The sequence below is a fragment of the Hyla sarda genome, chromosome 9, assembly GCF_029499605.1.
Source record: "Hyla sarda isolate aHylSar1 chromosome 9, aHylSar1.hap1, whole genome shotgun sequence".
Taxonomy (NCBI): domain Eukaryota; kingdom Metazoa; phylum Chordata; class Amphibia; order Anura; family Hylidae; genus Hyla; species Hyla sarda.
In genome coordinates, this window is record NC_079197.1 from 12,013,358 (window position 1) to 12,031,645 (window position 18,288).

Here is an 18,288-nt window from a genome sequence, read left to right on the forward strand (position 1 = left end):
TATACGGGGAGGCCCATCACCTACAATAATTTTTTATTTGCCCATATCATACACACTTTACATCAGTCTAGTCCTACAGCATCATCTGTTTTATTCCAGCACAGCTGCATCTATGCGTTTCAATACCATAGCAACCAGCCTGTCCCACAGAAAATCACAGTGCTTAATGTGTCAGAGGAAGTGGTCAGTCCTGGGGCAGCTGACATCCTGAAAACTACTGAATGACACCAAGTCGCTAAAGGCAGCTCCCAGACCCCTCCTCTCCCAGCTCTATCTGTATACTGCTGCTGATTTCTCTATGTGATCAGGATATATAGTAGTTATACACCTTCCCTCCAGCTCTATCTGTATACTGCTGCTATCTCTATGGGATCAGGATATATAGTGGTTATATACCTCCCCTCCAGCTGTGTATACTGCTGCTACCTTTTAGGGATCATGATATATAGCAGTTATACACCTCCCCTCCAGCTCTACCTGTATATTGCTGCTGCTATCTTTATGGGATCCGTAAATAAAGTAGTTATTGTGGTAGCCCAGTACAGGATGGTGTGTCCCCGTACATTTCTCCTGTCCTGTCAGGCAGAGTTCCTCCATGTCCCCAGGGCCCCCCTTACAGTGTAACCACTATTGGATACATGTTTGTATTACTAGTGTACTGTTGCTTTAAATCTTATACCATATGCTTGTTACCCAGTAGGCACTAGTGACCAGGTGACCCCCCAAGTGACCTATGGGATCCTTGCACAGCCCCCTATATAACCAGGGGAGGGGCTGCAATCTCTTAGCTCATTGCTATTCCTGCTGAGGTCCAGTGCAGTCGTCTCAGTGTCCGGAGAATTGGAGGCCTCAAGCCTAAAGTCTGCAGCCACAAGTCATCTTCATGTCAATTGTCAAGTCTTCTATATAGTCACCGTGGCCTGCACTAAAGTCAGTCTAACTACTGCAAGTCCCAGCAAGCCTGCGAGGTCCCCCTGTGTCACTGGTCACCTCCTTGGGATATTGGCTGTACTGTATAGACTGTGTCACCTGTCTACCCTCAGTAACGCTACCGTTGTCCGTAGCTTGGCGTTGATGTCTTCATTGCCCCCCGTGCATAGGAAGAGGTTAATAACATCTGCCCTGTATTGCACCCTGCTATACTACATCATGCACCTCTCCTCCAGCTCCATCTGTATACTGCTGCTATCTCTATGGGATCATTATATATATATAGTAGTTATACATCTCCCCTTCCAGCTCTATCTGTATACTGCTGCTATCTCTAAGGGATCAGTAAATATAGTAGTTATACACCTCTCCTCCAGCTCTATCTCTATAGGATAAGGATAAATAGTGGATATACACCTCTCCTCCAGCTCTATCTGTGTACTGCTGCTATCTCTATAGGATCAGGATATATAGTAGTTATACACCTCTCCTCCTGCTCTATCTGTATACTGCTGCTATCTCTATGGGATCAGGATATATAGTAGTTATATATACCTCCCCTCAAGCTCTGTCTGTATACTGCTGCTATCTCTATAGGATCAGGATATATAGTAGTTATACACCTCTCCTCCAGCGCTATCTGTATACTGCTGCTATCTCTATAGGATCAGGATATATAGTAGTTATACACCCCCCAGCTCTATCTGTATACTGCTGCTATCTCTATGGGATCAGGATATATAGTAGTTATAGCCATCCCCTCCAGCTCTATCTGTATACTGCTGCTATTTCCATAGGATCAGGATATATAGTAGATATACATCTCTCCTCCAGCTCTATCTGTATACTGCTGCTATCTCTATGGGATCTGGATATATAGTAGTTATACACCTCCCCTCCAGCTCTATCTGTATACTGCTGCTATCTCTATGGGATCAGGATATATATATAGTAGATATACATCTCTCCTCCAGCTCTATCTGTATACTGCTGCTATCTCTATGGGATCTGGATATATAGTAGTTATACACCTCCCCTCCAGCTCTATCTGTATACTGCTGCTATCTCTATGGGATCAGGATATATAGTAGTTATATATCTTCCCGTTGAAGAACACTGCAGCCACCCTATCCTAATTCTATCCTGATTATAGAGTATAATAGTTTGCATTCAGACTCGGGTTACTCCTAAGCGACTTACCGGGTTAGTCTTATTGCAGCATTGTTTATGTGCGCCGCTGCGATTTCTGTTTCGTGTTCACATTTGGCACCAATCCTAGGCTCCCATACACCCAGACAACTGCACGGCTTGGCAGAGGGGTGTCTATAGGAGGGGCATGGGTAGCCCTTAAAAAACGTAGGAGGAGGGAACTCTCCTTCCCAGAGAGGAACTCATACACAACCTCTATCCGGCACTGAGACCGCACAGATCTGCCGTTCAGCGTGTCAAAGGGCCACATGCAAAGTAAGGCTGAACCTGTTTCTACCCCCCCATTGTCCCTCTGTAGGGAATTGCACACATAGCAATTCCCCAATGTACTTCTATTTTTGGAATTGCCCCTTATATAAGCCGGGGTGATGCTATAAGGCAAGATTGATGCAGTGGTCTCCAAACGGTGGACCTCCAGCTGTTGCAAAACTACAACTCCCAGCATGCCCGGACAGCCAACGGCTGTCCGGGCATGCTGGGAGTTGTAGTTTAGCAACAGCTGGAGGCACCCCTGGTAGGGAAACACTGACCTATACTATATACTACTATATAGTCCAACATGCTGGGAGTTGTAGTTTAGCAACAGCTGGAGGCACCCCTGGTTGGGAAACACTGACCTATACTATATACTACTATATAGTCCAACATGCTGGGAGTTGTAGTTTTGCAACAGCTGGAGGCACCCCTGGTTGGGAAACACTGACCTATACTATATACTACTATATCGTCCAACATGCTTAGGAGTTGTAGTTTTGCAACAGCTGGAGGCACACTTGGTTGGGAAACACTGACCTATACTATTTACTACTATATAGTCCAACATCCTAGGAGTTGAAGTTTTGCAACAGCTGGAGGCACCCCTTGTTGGCAAACACTGATCTATACTATATACTACTGTATAGTCCAACATGCCGGGAGTTGTAGTTTTTCAACAGCTGGAGGCACCCCTGGTTAGGAAACACTGACCTATACTATATACTACTATATAGTCCAACATCCTAGGAGTTGAAGTTTTTCAACAGCTGGAGGCGCCCCTGGTTGGGAAACACTGACCTATACTATATACTAGGTCTGGCATTATTATGTTGACATTTATATAATTAATTACGGGAAGTGCCCTTTTTTTTTTTTTTAAAGTTCAGCCCCTGCCCCCCAAAATGTCTGTGCACGTCTCGATCAGTAGCGATCTTGTTGTGTTCTATGGCAAAAACTGCTTAATTTCCCTACAGCGCCACCACAGGAGATATGAAGCATTACACGGTGCCCATTGAAATTGATGGAATGTTCTGAATCTTTATAGCCCCCCCCCCCCCTTTCCTTTCTGGATAACGAGGGGGGTCCCACATTAACTATGCAGCCAAGCCATGCATGTATATGAACGTCAGCTCTGCAGTATTATAATTCTGCTCACAGGGTAATAATTATAACATACTAGGGAAATGTTATTTAAGTATTTTAAAGGGGTACTCTAGTGGAAAACATTATTTTTTTAAATCAACTGGTGCCAAAAAGTTAAACAGATTTGTAAATTACTTCTATTTAAAAAATCTTTACCCTTCCTGTACTTTTTAGCAGCTGTACGCTACAGAGGAAATTCGTTTCTTTTTGAATTTCTTTTTTGTGCTGTCCACAGTGCTCTCTGCTGACACCTCTGTCCGTGTCAGGAACTGTCCAAAGCAGCATAGGTTTGCTATGGGGATTTTCTCCTGCTCTGGACAGTTCCTGATACCGGCATCAGGTGTCAGCAGAGAGCACTGTGGACAAGACAAAAAAATTCAAAAAGAAAAGGATTTTCTCTGTAGCATACAGCTGCTACAAAGTACTGGAAGGGGAAATATTTTTTAATAGAAGTAATTTACAAATCTGTATAACTTTCTGGCACCAGTTGATTTAAAAAAAATTGTTTTCCACCGGAGTACCCCTTTAAAGAGGATATGACTGAATATTTGCCTTGTGACTAAACGGGGATGGGGGTCCCGCATGTATCTCCCATTAGCTGTGCAGTGAAGCCATTCATGTAAATCAACGTCAGCTCTGAAGTACTAAAATTCTGCTCCCAGGGTATTCATTATAACATTGTAGAGAATTTGTTATTTAAAGGGGTACTCCGGTGGAAAACAAATTATTTTTTTTTTTCAAATCAATTGATACCAGAAAGATTTGTAAATTATTTCTGTACACAAATCTTAATCCTTCCAGTACTTATCAGCTGCTGTATGCCACACAGGAAATTGCGTCCTTCTTTCCAGTCTGACAACAGTGCTCTCTGCTGACACCTCTGTCCATGTCAGGAACTGTCCAGAGCCAGAGCAAATCCCCATAGTAAACCTATCCTGCTCTGGACAGTACCTGACATCGACAGAGGTGTCAGCAGAGAGCACTGTAGTCAGACTGGAAAGGACTAAACAACTTAAAGGGGTATTCCAGGAAAAAAAAAAAAAATTTTATATCAACTGGCTCAAGAAAGTGAAACAGATTTGTAAATGACTTCTAATAAAAAATCTGAATCATTTCAATAATTATCAGCTGCTGAAGTTGAGTTGTTGTTTTCTGTCTGGCAACAGTGCTCTCTGCTGACCTCTCTGCTTGCCTCGGGAACTGCACAGAGTAGAAGAAGTTTACTATGGGGATTTGCTTCTAAACTGGGCTGTTCCCGAGACACGTGTCATCAGAGAGCACTTAGATAGAAAAGAACAGCTCAACTTCAGCAGCTCATAAGTACTGGAAGGGTTAAGATTTTTATATAGAAGTAATTTACAAATCTGTATAACTTTCTGGCACCAGTGGATATTTAAAAAAAAAAAAAAAAAAATAGTTTTCCACCGGAGTACCCCTTTAACCCCTTAAGGACACATGACGTACTGGAACGTCATGTGTCCACTCCCGATCTATAACGCGGGGCCACGGCGTGGCCCCGCGTCATAGCGGGTCGGGCCCGGCCTCTAACAACGGCCGGGACCCGTGGCTAATAGCGCGCGGCATTGATCGCTGTGCCGCGCGCTATTAACCCTTTAGACGCGGCGTTCAAAGTTGAACGCCGCGTCTAAAGTGAAACCGAAAGCATCCCGGCTAGCTCAGTGGGCTGTTCGGGATAGCCGCGGTGAAATCGCGGCATCCCGAACAGCTGACAGGACAGCGGGAGGGCCCCTACCTGCCTCCTCGCTGTCCGATCGCCGAATGACTGCTCAGTGCCTGAGATCCAGGCATGAGCAGTCATCCGGCAGAATCGTTGATCACTGGTTTCTTATGAGAAACCAGTGATCAACATAGAAGATCAGTGTGTGCAGTGTTATAGGTCCCTATGGGACCTATAACACTGCAAAAAAAAAGTGAAAAAAAAAAGTGAATAAAGATCATTTAACTCCTCCCCTATTAAAAGTTTGAATCACCCCCCTTTTCCAATAAAAAAAAAAACACAGTGTAAATAAAAATAAAAATAAACATATGTGGTATCACCGCGTGCGGAAATGTCCGAATTATAAAAATATATCATTAATTAAACCGCTCGGTCAATGGCGTGCGCGCAAAAAAATTCCAAAGTCCAAAATAGTGCATTTTTGGTCACTTTTTATATCATTTAAAAATGAATAAAAAGTGATCAATAAGTCCTATCAATGCAAAAATGGTACCGTTAAAAACTTCAGATCACGGCGCAAAAAATGAGCCCTCATACCGCCCCATACACGGAAAAATAAAAAAGTTATAGGGGTCAGAAGATGACAATTTTAAACGTATTAATTTTCCTGCATGTAGTTATGATTTTTTCCAGAAGTCCGACAAAATCAAACCTATATAAGTAGGGTATCATTTTAATCGTATGGACCTACAGAATACATATCAGGTGTCATTTTTACCGAAAAATGTACTACGTAGAAACGGAAGCCCCCAAAAGTTACAAAACAGCGTTTTTTTTTTCAATTTTGTCGCACAATGATTTTTTTTCCCGCTTCACCATAGATTTTTGGGCAAAATGACTGACGTCATTACAAAGTAGAATTGGTGGCGCAAAAAATAAGCCATCATATGGATTTTTAGGTGTAAATTTGAAAGAGTTATGATTTTTTAAAGGCAAGGAGCAAAAAACGAAAATGCAAAAACGGAAAAACCTCCGGTCCTTAAGGGGTTAAACATCTTTAAAAGGGGCATGACTGAGTAATTCTCTTGTGATTGAATGGGGATGGGGGTCCCGCATATATCATCTAGTTGCGCAGGGAAGCTGTGTATGTATATGAATGTCAGCTCTGCAGTACTATAATTCTGCTCCCTAGACCACTGGTCTCCAACCTGCGGAGCTCCAGATGTTGTAAAACTACAACTCCCAGCATGCCCGGACAGCCGTTTGCTGTCCGGGCATGCTGGGAGTTGTAGTTTTGCAACATCTGGAGGTCTGCAGGTTGAAGACCACTGCCCTAGACAATAAATATAACATAGTAGGGAACTGTTCTTTAAAGGGGTACTCCGGTGAAAACCTTTCTTCTTTTAAATCAACTGGTGCCAGAAAGTTAAACAGATTTGTAAATGACTTCTATTAAAAAACCTTAATCCTTCCTGTACTTATTAGCTGTTGAATACTACAAAGGAAATTCTTTTCTTTTTGGAATTCTCTCTGATGACATCACGAGCACAGTGCTCTTTGCTGATGTCATTATAATAATAAGTCTTTATTTATTGTTGTCCTTAGTGGGATTTGAACCCAAGGCCCCAGCACTGCAAGGCAGCAGTTCTAACCACTGAGCCACCATGCTGCCCTATGCACGGATACTAAAATGGACAGAGATGTCAGCAGAGAGCACTGTGGTCGTGATGTCATCAGTGTTCCAAAAAGAAAGGAATTTCCTCTGTAGCATTCAGCAGCTAATAAGTACTGGAAGGATTAAGATTTTTTAATAGAAGTAATTTACAAATAGGTTTAACTTTCTGGCACCAGTTGATTTAAAAGAAAAAAAGGTTTTCACCGGAGTACCCCTTTAAGCACTATTAAAGAGCATATGACTGAATATTTTCCTTATGACTGGATGGAGATGGGGGTCCCGCATGTATCTCCCATTAACCATGCAGGGAAGCCACACATGTATATGAATGTCAGCTCTGCAGGATAATACTTATAGCGTACTAGGGAAATGTTATTAAAAGGGGTACTCCGGTGGAAAACAATTTGTTTTCAAATCAACGCGTGCCAGAAAGTTAAACAGATTTGTAAATTACTTCTATTAAAAAATCTTAACCCTTCCAGTACTTATTAGCTGCTGTGTGATCGAGAGATAGTTGTGTAGTTCTTTCCAATCTGACAACAGTGCTCTCTGCTGACACCTCTGTTTGTGTCAGGAACTGTCCAGAGTAGAAGCAAATCCCCATAGCAAACCTCTTCTTCTCTGGACAGTTCCTGACATGGACAGAGGTGTCAGCAGAGAGCACTGTGGTCAGACTAAAGAGAAATTAAAAAAAGATAAAAATAAAAAGAACTTCCTCTGGAGCATACAGCAGCTGATAAGTACTGGAAGGATTAAGATTTTTAAAAAGAAGTAATTTACAAATCGATTTAGCTTTCTTGCCCCAGTTGATTTTAAAAAATTGTTTTCCGAAAGGGGATATGATGGAATACTTCCCTTGTGATTGGATGGGAATCGGGGTGGGGGCCCCACATATATCCCCCATTAGCTGTCTGAATGTCAGCTCTGCAGTACTAAAATTCTGCTACCAGTGTATTAAAGGGGTTATCCAGGAACAGAAAACCAGAGCTAATTTCTTCCAAAAACAGCGCCACCTCGGTCCTCAGTTTGTGTGTGGTATTGCAACTTGTCTCCATTCACTTCAATGGAACTGAGATGCGATACCGCACACAACCTGAGAACAGGGGTGGCGCTGTTTTTTGAAATAAATATTCTATTTTCTGATTTTCTATTCCTGGGCAACCCCTTCAATGATAACATTCTAAGGAACTGTTATTTAAAGGGTCACTCTCATTAAAACTCATTTTTGCTATTGCACTCCTTATAGTAAATAAAAAATCTTTCTAATGTACTTTGTTTAAAAATATATGAAGCTTTCCATGTTTTGTGTTTAAAAAAGCTGCCACTAGGTGTCTCCCTACTTGTCCAGAGCACATTACATTTCCCCCTCCATCTCTTACACAGACTTTGGACACCTGCTGGCCTGGCAGAAGTCCAAACACAGGAAATGCAGTCTGGAGTGCTGAGTAGCGTCGAGCACGAATATTCATAATGCAAAATTTTATCGCAAATATCGGCACTTCGCGATTTCACGAATATTTAGAATATAGTGCTATAGATTCGTAATGACGAATATTCTTTTTTTTTTTTTTTTGTTTCGTTTTTTTCACCTGGCAAATTTTTTATGCAAATTTAATGTGAATGTTTCATACAAATTTTCAAATGGAAAAAAAAAAAAAAACAAAGTGAACGAACATAGCGAATATGCGAATTTCGCAAAACATAGGACGGATAATCGTCAATATACTCGCGAAATATGGCGAACTTGAAATCGTCACTAGTGCTGAGTGGGGAGGTGTGCAGCCTTAGCCAATCATAGCTCATCTCACACCCAACTGCTCTGGGCTGTGTGTAGCAGAGTGAGGGAGGAAGTTCTCCCCTGTATGGCTTCAGATGATGTCACAGCCTGCTGGGGAACGCCCCCTTCCCAGTCTGTGAATCTGACTGAGACTGAGCTGAAAATACAGAGTGATATCAAGGTAGAAAACTAAAAAATAATAAAAATAGAGGCAGGGGGTGGTTCATCATGATGGGGGCAGTGACCCGGGAGGAATTTAACATTTAACAAGATCATGACAGGTTCTCTTTAAGCCGAGTGAACTTACAGTAAATTTGATTCGTCACAAACTTCTCGGCTCGGCAGTTGATGACTTTTCCTGCATAAATTAGTTCAGCTTTCCGGTGCTCTGGTGGGCTGGAAAAGGTGGATACAGTCCTAGGAGACTCTTTCCTAGGACTGTATCCACCTTTTCCAGCCCACCGGAGCACCGGAAAGCTGAACTAATTTATGCAGGAAAAGTCATCAACTGCCGAGCCGAGAAGTTCGTGACGAATCGAATTTACTGTAAGTTCGCTCATCTCTACCGGGTATTGTTTAGAAAATTGTTATTTAGGCATTTTTATAAATGGGACTGGCCAAGTATATATCCCTTGTGACAGGTTGGGGCAGAGGTCCCGCATGTATCTCCCATTAATTTATATGTATCGTCCCTTGTGACTGGATGGGGGCGGGGGGACGGGGACGCGGAGGACTTTAAGGATTTTACGGTAATGCAGATATAAATCTCCTCTCCCAGATATAAGGGACATCTTGATGCATTGATCCATTTCCAGGACAGTTCCCGTCCGGTCCTTGCCTTAGGCGTCCTGTCTGACCCATTCTCTGCCTTTCCTCAGTGTTTTAATGGAATCACCGCTCGCCGGAGATTATGGCTCCCATCATTGTCGCATATGACGAATATTTAGCAGCTCGGCTCAGACGGGGCTGGGATTTATGTGATCATGCAGTTCTGCTAGAGACGGAGGCCCTGGAAAGAGAATTTTAATCCCTGCGCTGCGACACCATAAACCTGAGCACCCAACTTTTCCAGGATCCTGAACGGTGTGATGTGAGGTGGTGGGGTTAATCACTACAGCGGGGTTTCCCTAAGCAGGTTGCCTCCAGCTGTTGCAAAACTACAACTCCCAGCATGCCCGGACAGCCTTCGGCTGTCCGGGCATGCTGGGAGTTGTAGTTTTGCAACAGCTGGAGGCACCCTGCTTAGGGAAACGCTGCACTACAGGCCGCAGGTTGTTTGTTCTTGCAGTTGTCTTATTGACTTATTATGTTAATATCCCGACAGTAATGGATGCGGAGGAGGATGAAGACACAAGAAGCCGAGATGTGACTATTGTCCCTGGCACCGAGCGTGGCACCGAGCGTGGCACCGAGCCGGATCCAGACACAACAGGATGTATACAGAAGATACGGAGGATCCCTCTAGACTCAGTCCTCCAGGAGATACAGAACATCATCACCTTATCAGGACCGGCGGTAAATATTGTGATTGAATAATACTGAAAAGTGGATAATAGTCCCCACAACTAATCCCACACAACCATACCGCAGATACAGGAGGGTACCGGGCATCATGTCATACTATACGTATATAGGAGCAGTATTATAGTAGTTATATTCTTGTATATAGGAGGCAGTATTATAGTAGTTATATTCTTGTATATAGGGACAGTATTATAGTAGTTATATTCTTGTATATATGGAGCAGTATTATAGTAGTTATATTCTTGTATATAGGAGCAGTATTATAGTAGTTATATTCTTGTATATAGGAGGCAGTATTATAGTAGTTATATTCTTGTATATAGGAGCAGTATTATAGTAGTTATATTCTTGTATATATGGAGCAGTATTATAGTAGTTATATTCTTGTATATAGGAGGCAGTATTATAGTAGTTATATTCTTGTATATAGGAGGCAGTATTATAGTAGTTATATTCTTGTATATAGGAGCAGTGTTATAGTAGTTATATTCTTGTATATAGGAGCAGTATTATAGTAGTTATATTCTTGTATATAGGAACAGTATTATAGTAGTTATATTCTTGTATATAGGAGCAGTATTATAGTAGATATATTCTTGTATATAGGAGGCAGTATTATAGTAGATATATTCTTGTATATAGGAGCAGTATTATAGTAGTTATATTCTTGTATATAGGAGCAGTATTATAGTAGTTATATTCTTGTATATAGGAGCAATATTATAGTAGTTATATTCTTGTATATAGGAGCAGTATTATAGTAGTTATATTCTTGTATATAGGGGCAGTATTATAGTAGTTATATTCTTGTATATAGGAGGCAGTATTATAGTAGTTATATTCTTGTATATAGGAGCAATATTATAGTAGTTATATTCTTGTATATATGAGCAGTATTATAGTAGTTATATTCTTGTATATATGGGCAGTATTATAGTAGTTATATTCTTGTATATAGGAGGCAGTATTATAGTAGTCATATTCTTGTATATAGGAGCAGTATTATAGTAGTTATATTCTTGTATATAGGAGGCAGTATTATAGTAGTTATATTCTTATACATAGGGGGCAGTATTATAGTAGTTATATTCTTGTATATATGAGCAGTATTATAGTAGTTATATTCTTGTATATAGGAGGCAGTATTATAGTAGTTATATTCTTGTATATAGGAGCAGTATTATAGTAGTTATATTCTTGTATATAGGAGCAGTATTATAGTAGTTATATTCTTGTATATAGGAGCAGTATTATAGTAGTTATATTCTTGTATATAGGGATCAGTATTATAGTAGTTATATTCTTGTATATAGGGAGCAGTATTATAGTAGTTATATTCTTGTATATAGGAGCAGTATTATAGTAGTTATATTCTTGTATATAGGAGGCAGTATTATAGTAGTTATATTCTTGTATATAGGAGGCAGTATTATAGTAGTTATATTCGTGTATATAGGAGCAGTATTATAGTAGTTATATTCTTGTATATAGGGGTCAGTATTATAGTAGTAATATTTTTGTACATAGACTTGTATTCTTACACATGGGGCAGTATTATAGTATTTGTGTTCTTACACATAGGGGCAGTATTATAGTATTTGTGTTCTTACACATAGGGGCAGTATTATAGTATTTGTGTTCTTACACATAGGGGGCAGTATTATAGTATTTGTGTTCTTACACATAGCGGGCAGTATTATAGTATCTGTGTTCTTACACATAGGGGGCAGTATTATAGTATTTGTGTTCTTACACATAGGGGCAGTATTATAGTAGTTATATTCTTGTATATAGGGGCAGTATTATAGTAGTTATATTCTTGTATATAGGAGGCAGTATTATAGTAGTTATATTCTTGTATATAGGAGCAATATTATAGTAGTTATATTCTTGTATATATGAGCAGTATTATAGTAGTTATATTCTTGTATATATGGGCAGTATTATAGTAGTTATATTCTTGTATATAGGAGGCAGTATTATAGTAGTCATATTCTTGTATATAGGAGCAGTATTATAGTAGTTATATTCTTGTATATAGGAGGCAGTATTATAGTAGTTATATTCTTATACATAGGGGGCAGTATTATAGTAGTTATATTCTTGTATATATGAGCAGTATTATAGTAGTTATATTCTTGTATATAGGAGGCAGTATTATAGTAGTTATATTCTTGTATATAGGAGCAGTATTATAGTAGTTATATTCTTGTATATAGGAGCAGTATTATAGTAGTTATATTCTTGTATATAGGAGCAGTATTATAGTAGTTATATTCTTGTATATAGGGATCAGTATTATAGTAGTTATATTCTTGTATATAGGGAGCAGTATTATAGTAGTTATATTCTTGTATATAGGAGCAGTATTATAGTAGTTATATTCTTGTATATAGGAGGCAGTATTATAGTAGTTATATTCTTGTATATAGGAGGCAGTATTATAGTAGTTATATTCGTGTATATAGGAGCAGTATTATAGTAGTTATATTCTTGTATATAGGGGTCAGTATTATAGTAGTAATATTTTTGTACATAGACTTGTATTCTTACACATGGGGCAGTATTATAGTATTTGTGTTCTTACACATAGGGGCAGTATTATAGTATTTGTGTTCTTACACATAGGGGCAGTATTATAGTATTTGTGTTCTTACACATAGGGGGCAGTATTATAGTATTTGTGTTCTTACACATAGCGGGCAGTATTATAGTATCTGTGTTCTTACACATAGGGGCAGTATTATAGTAGATGTATTCTCTATGGTGATCTGTTTTTGGTCAGTAAAATGTGCAGGAGTTGCAGCCACAAAATCTGTCTGTAATAATACTATTATACAGGGGCGACATGGGTATTTGCAGGTGAAGGAGTACAGCACTGGATAAACCGGTTTGAACACAGTAAATTGAGTCTTATTCCACTTGTCGGGAGGACGGATTCAGTCTAGAAATTACCCTGTGGGCTAAAGAATTCCTGGTAGAAATTGTTCTGCATCCAACTATTTGTGCTGAGCAGCTAATCCCAACTAACTATGGGAAAGTCAGCGAGGCCATGATCCAGATTACATGGAATAAGTAGCTGCTTGTCTTATTTGAGCTGTAAATATATGTAATTATGTACCAGTCATATAATCATACTATGATATATAAAGGAGATATAGAACTTTATAGTTATTTCAAATTATAGAATTATAGACATAACAAAAAAGTGTGAAAATATGTAATATTGTAGGTTCTAGCCACCTTTTGCTTTGATTCCCGCTTTGCACTCTTGGATTCTCTGGATGAGCTGTAGTCACCTGAAATGGTCTCCAACAGTCTTGAAGCAGTTCCCATGATGCTTAGCACTTGTTGGCCCTTTTGCCTTCATTGGGTCCAGGTCCGGTGACTGTGGAGGCCAGGTCATCTGGCGCAGCACCCATCACTCTCCTTCTTGGTCACAGCCTGGAGGTGTTTGGGGTCATTGTCCTGTTGAAAAATAAATGATGGTCCAACTAAACGCAAACCGGATGGAATAGCAGCCGCTGCGAGATGCTGTGGTAGCCATGCTGGGTCAGTATGCCTTCAATTTTGAATAAATCCCCAACAGTGTCACCAGAAAAGCTTATACATATATACAGTATATACCCAGGTTATACCAGCATGGTCCATATCACTATATACAGGAGATATATAACTTATACCAACTGTACATATATATTATATACAGTATATACCCAGGTTATACCAGCATGGTCCATATCACTATATACAGGAGATATATAACTTATACCAGCTGTACATATATATTATATACAGTATATACCAGGTTATACCAGCATGGCCCATATCACTATATACAGGAGATATATAACTTATACCAGCTGTACATATATAATTATATACAGTATATACCCAGGTTATACCAGCATGGTCCATATCACTATATACAGGAGATATATAACTTATACCAGCTGTACATATATAATTATATACAGTATATACCCAGGTTATACCAGCATGGTCCATATCTCTATATACAGGAGATATATAACTTATACCAGCTGTACATATATAATTATATACAGTATATACCCAGGTTATACCAGCATGGTCCATATCTCTATATACAGGAGATATATAACTTATACCAGCTGTACATATATAATTATATACAGTATATACCCAGGTTATACCAGCATGGTCCATATCACTATATACAGGAGATATATAACTTATACCAGCTGTACATATATAATTATATACAGTATATACCCAGGTTATACCAGCATGGTCCATATCACTATATACAGGAGATATATAACTTATACCAGCTGTACATATATAATTATATACAGTATATACCCAGGTTATACCAGCATGGTCCATATCACTATATACAGGAGATATATAACTTATACCAGCTGTACATATATATTATATACAGTACATACCCAGGTTATACCAGCATGGCCCATATCACTATATATACAGAAGATATATAACTTATACCAGCTGTACATATATAATTATATACAGTATATACCCAGGTTATACCAGCATGGTCCATATCACTATATACAGGAGATATATAACTTATACCAGCTGTGTATATATAATTATATACAGTATATATCCAGGTTATACCAGCATGGTCCATATCAGTATATAAAGGTAATATATAACTTATACCAGCTGTACATATATAATTATATACAGTATATACCCAGGTTATACCAGCATGGCCTATATCACTATATACAGGAGATATATAACTTATACCAGCTGTACATATATAATTATATACAGTATATACCCAGGTTATACCAGCATGGTCCATATCACTATATACAGGAGATATATAACTTATACCAGCTGTACATATATATTATATACAGTATATACCCAGGTTATACCAGCATGGTCCATATCACTATATACAGAAGATATATAACTTATACCAGCTGTACATATATAATTATATACAGTATATACCCAGGTTATACCAGCATGGTCCATATCACTATATACAGGAGATATATAACTTATACCAGCTGTACATATATATTATATACAGTATATACCCAGGTTATACCAGCATGGTCCATATCACTATATACAGGAGATATATAACTTATACCAGCTGTACATATATATTATATACAGTATATACCCAGGTTATACCAGCATGGTCCATATCACTATATACAGAAGATATATAACTTATACCAGCTGTACATATATAATTATATACAGTATATACCCAGGTTATACCAGCATGGTCCATATCACTATATACAGGAGATATATAACTTATACCAGCTGTACATATATATTATATACAGTATATACCCAGGTTATACCAGCATGGTCCATATCACTATATACAGGAGATATATAACTTATACCAGCTGTACATATATATTATATACAGTATATACCCAGGTTATACCAGCATGGTCCATATCACTATATACAGGAGATATATAACTTATACCAGCTGTACATATATATTATATACAGTATATACCCAGGTTATACCAGCATGGTCCATATCACTATATACAGGAGATATATAACTTATACCAGCTGTACATATATATTATATACAGTATATACCCAGGTTATACCAGCACGCTATATATCGTTTTCCTTTCTCTCCTCAGTTCCTGTCGCAGTTGATGATTTTCATGATAAGTGTGGTGAGCGCCATATTTTGTGGGCATTTGGGAAAGGTGGAGCTGGACGCCGTGTCACTGGCAATTGCGGTAACTAGTTCTTTATAATTTTAGGGGTAAATTTATCAAAACCTGTGCAGAGGAAGAGTGGAGCAGTTGCCCATAGCAACCAATCAGATCACTACTTTCATTTTCCACAGGCCTCTTTAAAAAGGAAAGCAGCGATCTGATTGGTTGCTATGGGCAACTGCTCCACTCTTCCTCTGCACAGGTTTTGATAAATCTCCCCCCTTCATGTATTTACTCCAATATCCACGTATACAATGCTTAACTTAACCCCCTATGGGGGAGATTTATCAAAACCAGTGCAGAGTAAAAGTGGACCAGTTGCCCATAGCAACCAATCAGATCGCTTCTTTCATTTTGTGAAAAAGGCCTCTGCAAAATGAAAGCAGCGATCTGATTGGTTGCTATGGGCAACTGTAACATTTTTCCTCTGCATAGGCTTTGATACATCCCCCCCCCCCCTCCCTCCTACTCTTTATCTATTGTACAGATGGTGAATATTTCCGGAATTGCGGTGGGGGCGGGGTTGGCCGGAGCATGTGACACATTAATGTCCCAAGTAAGTAAGTGAACCCTGTACGTATACATTGAATTACTGTCATTAAAACATCAGACGAGGATACTGTGTTACATATTTTTTAGACCGAGCAAAAAAAAAATTCCTCTGGTTGCTATTGGAAACAGTCAGCAAGCTTGTTGTCGGCCGCATTCCTGTAACGCAGGGTACCAGTATGTTATTCCTACGTCACATGACCGCGTAGTGTTCTTGGTGTAAAGATGATGCTGAACAAGCAGGGGATGCTGGGAAATTTCACTAAAACCGATTTGTCTTTTTAGATTTATGGCGGCAAAAACCTGAAGATGGTCGGTACCGTCCTGCAGAGGGGGATCCTGATCCTACTCCTCTTCTGTTTTCCCTGCTGGGCCCTGTTTGTTAATACAGAACCTATTCTACTCCTCCTCTGGCAAGACCCAGAAGTGTCCAGGTGCTGACTCTTATATGATAAGCCGGTGGTCTCTAAAGTGTGAACCTGCGAATGCTGCAAAACTACAACTCCCAGCATGCCCGGACAGCCAACGGCTGTCCGGGCATGCTGGGAGTTGTAGTTTTGCAACATCAGGAGGGCCACACTTTGGAGACCCCTGTGATATGCCACAAGTCACCTGGGTTAAAGGAACACTCCGGCTATGATAATGGGGACACCGGAGAGAATCCCTAAATCATGTACCAACCCCTTGTGCCCTGTCTGGCAGAAATGGGGTTAAGGGGACCCTCTTCCCCTGATAGGTAAGGTCCCTCTTCTCCTGATAGGTAAGGCCCCCCCCCCCCCCCCCCCCCCACACACACCTATTAGACATTTATGACATTTCTGATCGGAAAGCTCTTTAACTCCTTAATGGCCCATGACATTTATTTACATCTCGACCGCGCTCAATACCCAACAGCTCCGGAGCAGGTCATTGGTGCTGCAGTGGTTCGGACTGGATCCCCGCGGTGCCATTGCGGAAAACCAATACGTTGTCACAGCAGCCCAAAGTCTTTGTTAGGCCTCTGGCAGACTGAATTAATAGAGCAACGATCTAATGGATCAATGCAGTGATCGGTATGAGCAATCAAATGATTGCTCATACAAGTCCTGTAGGTCGGACTGAAAAAGTGCAACAATAAATAAATAAATAAAGAGAAAAGAAATAATAATAATGATTGAGATATATATATATATATATATATATATATATATATATATATATATATATATCTCAACTGGCTACAGAAAGTTAAACAGATTTGTAAATTACTTCTATTAAAAAATCTTAATCCTTTCAGTATTTATGAGCTGCTGAAGTTGAGTTGTTCTTTTCTGTCTAAGTGCTCTCTGATGACACCTGTCTCAGGAACTGTCAAGAGTAGAAGCAAAACCCCCATAGCAAACCTCTTCTACTCTGTGCAGTTCCCGAGACAAGCAGAGATGTCAGCAGAGAGCACTGTTCTCAGACAGAAAAGAACAACTCAACTTCAGCAGCTGATAATTATTAGAAGGATTAATATTTTTTAATAGAAGTAATTTACAAATCTGTTTAACTTTCTGGAGCCAGTTGATATATATAAATAACATTTTTTTCTTGGATAACCCCTTTAACCCTTCAATTTCAAAGAAAATTTTTCCTATAGGGCAGTGATTCCCAACCAGAATTACAGACTACAACTCCGAGGAAATTCATTTGAAAAATGGAAAAGGGTGAATGATTTAAATTCTTATTATGGGACGGGTTTCTTTACATATTTTATTTACACTGTATATATATATATGTATATATATATATATATATATATATATATATATATATATTACTAGCTGAGTACCTGGCGTTT

General features: G+C 39.3%; 1 protein-coding gene across 2 annotated transcripts in view; it reads left to right on the forward strand.

Annotated features, from left to right (window-relative positions):
- The first annotated feature begins 2,311 nt into the window (after positions 1-2,311).
- The window catches only part of LOC130291808 (multidrug and toxin extrusion protein 1-like), a 51,316-nt gene continuing 35,339 nt past the window's right edge, over positions 2,312-18,288 (forward strand). Inside the window, exons 1-6 of one of the 2 annotated variants that reach the window (XM_056541104.1) lie at positions 2,335-2,394; positions 9,546-9,750; positions 9,992-10,182; positions 15,837-15,938; positions 16,405-16,473; positions 16,752-16,900. In XM_056541104.1, the coding sequence (XP_056397079.1) occupies positions 9,994-10,182; positions 15,837-15,938; positions 16,405-16,473; positions 16,752-16,900 (509 nt within the window). In that variant the 5' untranslated portion in view covers positions 2,335-2,394; positions 9,546-9,750; positions 9,992-9,993. Of the gene's footprint in view, positions 2,395-9,545; positions 9,751-9,991; positions 10,183-15,836; positions 15,939-16,404; positions 16,474-16,751; positions 16,901-18,288 lie in introns of both variants that reach the window. The other variant, XM_056541103.1, reaches the window with a different exon arrangement.